Source organism: Bombus pascuorum, chromosome 1 (genome assembly GCF_905332965.1).
Source record: "Bombus pascuorum chromosome 1, iyBomPasc1.1, whole genome shotgun sequence".
NCBI lineage: Eukaryota > Metazoa > Arthropoda > Insecta > Hymenoptera > Apidae > Bombus > Bombus pascuorum.
In genome coordinates, this window is record NC_083488.1 from 89942 (window position 1) to 96418 (window position 6477).

The 6477-nt window shown below is 34.0% G+C and overlaps 1 protein-coding gene across 3 annotated transcripts; it reads left to right on the forward strand.

The window, feature by feature from the left end:
* The first annotated feature begins 41 nt into the window (after window positions 1-41).
* LOC132910952 (galactose mutarotase-like) lies at window positions 42-5470 on the forward strand. 3 transcript variants are annotated; one of them, XM_060967193.1, is made up of 5 exons: window positions 42-332; window positions 3886-4094; window positions 4258-4628; window positions 4746-5171; window positions 5303-5470. In XM_060967193.1, exons 2-5 carry the CDS (start codon window positions 3893-3895, stop codon window positions 5381-5383), a joined length of 1080 nt encoding a protein of 359 aa, XP_060823176.1. In that variant the 5' UTR covers window positions 42-332; window positions 3886-3892; the 3' UTR covers window positions 5384-5470. The 3 variants fall into 3 exon arrangements, with proteins under 3 accessions (XP_060823176.1, XP_060823167.1, XP_060823158.1); XM_060967184.1 differs by lacking the exon at window positions 42-332 and adding an exon at window positions 2439-2898; XM_060967175.1 differs by lacking the exon at window positions 42-332 and having other exon boundaries at window positions 3310-4094.
* Window positions 5471-6477: the final 1007 nt, after the last annotated feature.

A 6477-nucleotide genomic window follows, 5' to 3' on the forward strand; every position in this document is an offset into this window, starting at 1 on the left:
ATTATCCACAGAGGAAGTATTATATATACCAGAGCACTTGTTTACACCATTCGTGCCTAAGCTGAATTTGCCTTCTACGAACTCAACTGTGACATTTTATTTTGTCTTGAGGAACAATTTCGACTTGTTGGTGAAAGAATACGAAGAATTCGAATACAGGGACCAAAACTGTGAACACTACGAGAAACAGAAATAATCATCAATTGTCAGCGCAAGTAAGCTTGGACAATATTCGGCAAGATCCTTTGTTCCGCTCTTCTGTTTTTGAATTAATATAATTTCGAAATTTCGAAACGTTATTGTCAGCAGACTGCATCGTATACAGCCAAAAGGTATATATTAGTGTTTCGGTTATACATATATATGTATTTATCACGTGAAACACAAAGAAACAAAATTGAAAGAAAAACGAACTCTATCTCTCTATATCTAAGCAAATTCGCTCGTCAAGCTGTTGCAACAACATATATGTACGTACATGTAAATACATTTAAATGTTAATATATATATATATATCATAATTTAGTTCAAAAGTGAACTTTTTTTTTTAACAAAACTCCTTTCTATCTCGTTTCGCTGTTTTGTCCTGTAATTGCAATTTCAATATGTAGAAAGCAAAACACTTGTTATCTCAAATAACAATTTATTTTTGACGAGGTCATCGAAAACAAACGGTGATAACAACACATTATTAAGTTACTCGATATATCGAGAAGACACGTAAATTTTGTACCATCCAGGCTACTAAGCTATCCGAAAAATTTCGATTTTATTTCCCGATTTCGACGAATATGACAAACGCAATGAGAATACTCGAACGTAATTGAAATTATTTACTAAAAGGATTTTAGAATCTTAACATGTACACCCTTGGACAAAAAGATAGCACATGTGTGCTATCATTAATTTCTCATAGATAGAGTCCGAATTTCCCAAGTTTGACGAATGGCATATAAACAGTACCTTGTAGTAATAAGGTATATGAGCTTGAAACTGTATCTTCGCTATTCCTCTTGTATTTATCAACAATGATTGTGAAATCCGGTCGGCGAAATGATAGCACACCAAGCATTTTGTTTCCATTCCTTAGTATTTCTGTGTATTCTGAGTGGTGTAGACGTAGTGAAAAGTAGAAGAATTTCATTAGAAACCTTACAAATTTCGATTCAAACAATGGGACGTGGAAAACAGCTAAATAGTGAAGAGATTCAAACAGTTTTGAAATTAAAGAAAGAAAACTTTACTATTTCTAAAATTGCAAAAGTTCTCAGTAGAAGTCGGAAAGTCATTTATAATTTACTGAAAGATGTAAATAATTATGGAACAAAAAAAAGCAGTGGGAGACCTTCCGCGATTAGTACTCGTGAAAAACGTGCAATTTTACGTGCCGCGTCAAATTCGCTTCTCACGTCACGTGAAATTGCAGAAAAAGTTGGCGTAAAAACTAATCCTCGGAATGTCAGACGTGTACTACAACAATCCGCGCACATAAAGCGGATGAAATTAAAACGAAGACCAGCTCTAAAGCAGATTCACAAGGAGCATCGATTATATTTTGCAAAAGAACATATACGGTGGAACAAGAAGTGGAGGAAAGTTATATTTACAGATAAAAAAAGATTTAATTTAGATGGCCCAGATGGATTCAATTTTTACTATCATGATGTAAGAAAAAAAAAATTGTCACAAATACGGCGTCAAATGGGTGGAGGTAGCATTATGCTTTGGGCAGGTATTGGGTATAACGGAAAGACTGATTTAATATCAATTCGCAGCAAGATGAATGCTATAACCTATCGTAATTTGATACAAAATCAAATTGCAAAGTACGCAACACATATTGCGAGACAAGATTTTATTTTTCAGCAAGATAATGCTGCAGTTCACACCGCTAAGGTTGTGAAAGAATATTTTTCAACAGAAAATATTGCAGTTTTGGACTGGCCTGCATGCTCCCCCGATTTAAACATAATCGAAAACTGTTGGAGTAAATTAAGCAATGCCGTTTATAGAGAAAATAGGCAATTTGAAAGTATTAATCAGTTAAAAAAGTGCCTTGAAGAGGAATGGAGAAATATATCGCTGGATTATATTAGAAAACTATATCGTTCTTTGCCGAAACGAATGCTGGAGGTGGTGGAGAATAAGGGAGGATCCACACATTATTAAATTTTAAAAGGTTTTTTATTTTTGTACAATTTAGTAGATAATAAACACTACAACTTTTGAAAGTGTGCTATCATTTCGCCGACCGGATTTCACAATCATTGTTGATAAATACAAGAGGAATAGCGAAGATACAGTTTCAAGCTCATATACCTTATTACTACAAGGTACTGTTTATATGCCATTCGTCAAACTTGGGAAATTCGGACTCTATCTATGAGAAATTAATGATAGCACACATGTGCTATCTTTTTGTCCAAGGGTGTAGATAGAGAAAATTCTTACGTTAAGATATCGCAGATATACTATGATCGGTCGGTTTTACCATATAATCAAAACAGATTAGATAAATTCTTTTTCTGATTCTTTTCTCTTTCTTTTTTTTTTCTTTTTTTTTTTTTTCTTTTCATAACCATATAAGCTACGTATATATATTGCGACGAAACAATGTTTTATAGCTGTAACAATTATATCTTTTTCCAGTTGAGAGATAAATATATGATCATTTATTTTATCTCTATTGTTTTTAGTCTCAATGAAAGAAAATATAATCATCCAATGACAAAATGATAGGAGATACGCGCGGCGTGTACTTATATAAACATCGTAACGAGAGACATTTAGAGAGAGATTTTCAGTGCTTTGTTGAATAAGTTGGTTACAGTGCTGCCATACTGCTGTCATCATGCAATTTTCTCGTTGTGTGGCAATAACAGTTTGTTTGTTATTTAAGTAAGATTGCAATTACCTTTAACTTTAAAGATAAGAGTATAAAAACTACAAATAATTTGTATAATGTTGAATCGCAACATGAATCGATATGAATTTGTATAATGTATGTACGTATGTATGTATATGTAATACCAGGTAGTACATACGTATATAGCCTGTCGAACGAGACATGGCAGTAGATGTAAACGCTTGCAGTCGCGGTATTCAAAATTTTATTTACGTTTACTGCTTCGTCTCGTTGGCGTCAAAGCAAGCTGTCAAGTACTCTAAAAACGTTCACTGAATTCCTAAAGTTAAGAGTTGTGTTTTCGGATTCTACGCATTGAAAGCTATCGAATAGCGTTGCGTGGCCGTTCAGCAACTTGAGGAATTTCAGATTAGATCGTTGCCCGTGGAGTGCTAAAGTACTCTACCACTGTTTATGAGTTTTCGATTAAACAAACTTGAATAATTAACGAATGATTTAGAGAGAATACAGAAAGAAACATAAACTTGAATGAATTAATCTCGAAGCAAATAACTATATTTTAATAAACCAATTACAGATTTAGAAATCTTTAATCTATTATGATTTTCACGTTTTTAGAATAGCGTCCGGACGTCGGAATTAGCTTTACAATTTTGTTTTTTCTGTCTTCTTTCGGTCTATCTATGTCTTCGGTTTTTACGTAACGAACGCAATTTGTTTATGAACTAATAAGAACAATTGTTATTAATTAATATCAATAGCAATTGTTCCCGTTGGAGCTTATCGTATGGTAGAGTTGGCGGTTTATGCCTTGGCAATGTTCTTTTCTGTGGTAATTTAGATAAATATTCAAATCAGAGAATGATTAGAATTATCACTGATTGATAGAAAACAAAAATGGCAATATTTTTATTTCCATTAAGACGAACTTTAGCCCCCGTGCGTGCGTGCGTGAGCGCATTATATAAATATAAATATTGCAATCGATGTTTCGTACACATAATTTCCGTACCGATTAGATCGATTATGGATTCGAATGGCGAACAATTAATATCTTGTACAAAATGGGGATCTGTCGATGGTCAAAGCATTGAGAAGTACACTTTAAAAAATAACGCGGGTCAGGAGGTGGACATCGTAACGTACGGTGCAACAATAACATCTATTAGAACTCCAGACAAAGATGGAAGAATAGCGGACATCGTTTTAGGTTTCGATAAAGTAGAAGGTATAGGACAATCTTTTGCCTTTGTATACTTATTTGATTCATTCGCGTGATGGATTTTATTTGATTTGATCAAATAAAAAAACTTTGATTTCAAATAATATACATACATATTTGTTCGTTCTTTCATTCTTTTCTTTTTCCTTTCGAGCGATTTCTTTTGTAGATTACTCGTCCACGGCTTATAAACCGTATTTTGGTGCGACGATAGGAAGAGTCGCGAACCGTATAAAAAATGGGGAATTCACATTGAACGGGAAAAAGTACCATTTAGCTAAGAATGCAGGACAAAATAGTCTTCACGGGGGCTTTAAAGGGTGGAGTTCAAAAATATGGAATGCCGCTATTCAGTATAACCAGCTTGTACTTTCTTTGCTAAGCGAGGACGGTGACGAAGGTTATCCTGGAGATGCAATAGTTTCGGTCACTTTTCAATTAACCATCGATGGAGAGTTACGCATCGAGATGAAAGTTTTCGTCGGCAAAGCTACTCCTATTAACTTGACTAATCATAGTTACTTCAATCTAGCTGGTCATGTTCGTAAATCAATCAGTTTAGAAATTTATCATGTTTTATGCCTTCGCTGACATGATTTGCTTCTCTTCGTACATTCTGATTTTCATTGTAATTAGCTTTAATTGGATACATTTCAGGATGGTAACGCAAGCGAACTATACAAACATCAGTTTACTTTAAATGCGGATCATTGGACAGTCACCGACACAGAAAGTATTCCTACTGGAGAAATACGATCGGTCCTCGGTACCGTGATGGACTTGAGAAACTCGACCATACTTGGAGATGTTATTGACAAAGTACCAGGTGGTGGATACGATTATAATTTTTGTTTAAGGGTAAACGATACCGCAAACGAAAGAAATCTTGTTGCCAAAGTTTTACATCCTACTTCTGGAAGATATTTACAAGTTTTTTCGAATCAGCCTGGAGTGCAATTTTATACAGCCAACTCTTTACCCGAGCGCGAGACCCCGGGTATTAGGGGGAAAAACGGAACCACATACTTCAAACATGGTGCATTCTGTTTAGAAACACAAAATTATCCGGATGCAGTCAATCATGTAAGTGTGAAAATTAAGGTTTAAGGCTAAATGATAGTTTTTAGTTACAAATGACTAAACAATGATAAACAAACTAAATCTCCGCTTCAATATATCATTTCAAGTTAATATCTTTGCTTTAATACTTACAGGAAAATTTTCCAAATAGCATACTTGAACCTGGACAACTTTACCGTCATACCGTTATATACAAGTTTGGAGTAGTAGCATAGAAAATACATACTTATTCTCTGTATACGATACAATTGTATTTTGACTATTATGTTCTAATAATTAGAATAAAAGTATGTTATGTATTACATTCTCTCCTAATACATACTTAAATTATATAAATAATTATACAGACAAGGAGGGTGGAAGATTAACTTCCAACGGAGAATGCCTTTTTTCATCAGACATAGAATTCATATTGGCTAATAATCTTTCTTCGCGTTGCTCTATTACTGGTGCAGTTGGAGGTGTATAACGACGGGATATAAACCCTTCTAAATAATATCCAATAGCAGCAATAGGGATACATAGCAATCTTTGAATAAAGAGAAATCTATTAATAAGAAACATCATCTGAAATAAAAACTCAAGTTGGATATACATTTCGCCATTCTTTTATATTTATAATTTATCTCGTTGGCTGTGATAATGAAATTTGTAATAATGATTTTAACGAAATGGTCATATCGATACACTGTGTCGATCATTGTATTTCGATATTTTACTTTTAATTTTTTTACCTTTTACAGCTTCGAGAAAAGAGGTTATATTATACGTCCTTGCCTGACATATATATACTTACTAAGTATCATACGCATAGGTACATGTATGTATATAAGTCGATCGATTCGACTTTGTGATATCGAACGTTTAACAACGTTTAAACAAACGTCCTTGTCGCACTTGCACAAATTCCTGTAAATGTTTACGTAAAATATTTACTTGTTATAACACTATGATAATGACGCTATCAAACGTGACGAGATTCTAGATTCTAAAGTATCAAACTATAATTTTTCGTAAACTTTAGAGAGGACATATTACCACCGACGCGGCGAAGCGGCGTACACTGATACTCATTGGTATCTTTTAACGATTAAATGAATAGAAAATGGTTAACAGTATGGGAAAGCGGGAATACGAATATGACAACACATGGATGCAAAATGTATGATTGTAGGTTAATAAGTAAGTATAAGCCAGTACGTACGCACTTACGACGACGGAGACGATAGAGACACAGTCAATACGATGTAATGAATGATGATGTAATGAAACTGATTTTAGATTTTTCATGTCGTCAGTGTACGTCAGT

What these genes read in the sequence shown, in the direction of transcription:
- LOC132910952 (XM_060967175.1), top strand. Translation starts at nt 3,764, where the DNA reads ATGGCAATATTTTTATTTCCATTAAGACGAACTTTAGCCCCCGTGCGT. An exon ending in AGGTTTCGATAAAGTAGAAG is followed by an intron (nt 4,095 to 4,257) that starts GTATAGGACAAT and finishes TTTCTTTTGTAG; the next exon opens with ATTACTCGTCCACGGCTTAT. An exon ending in ATCCGGATGCAGTCAATCAT is followed by an intron (nt 5,172 to 5,302) that starts GTAAGTGTGAAA and finishes TAATACTTACAG; the next exon opens with GAAAATTTTCCAAATAGCAT.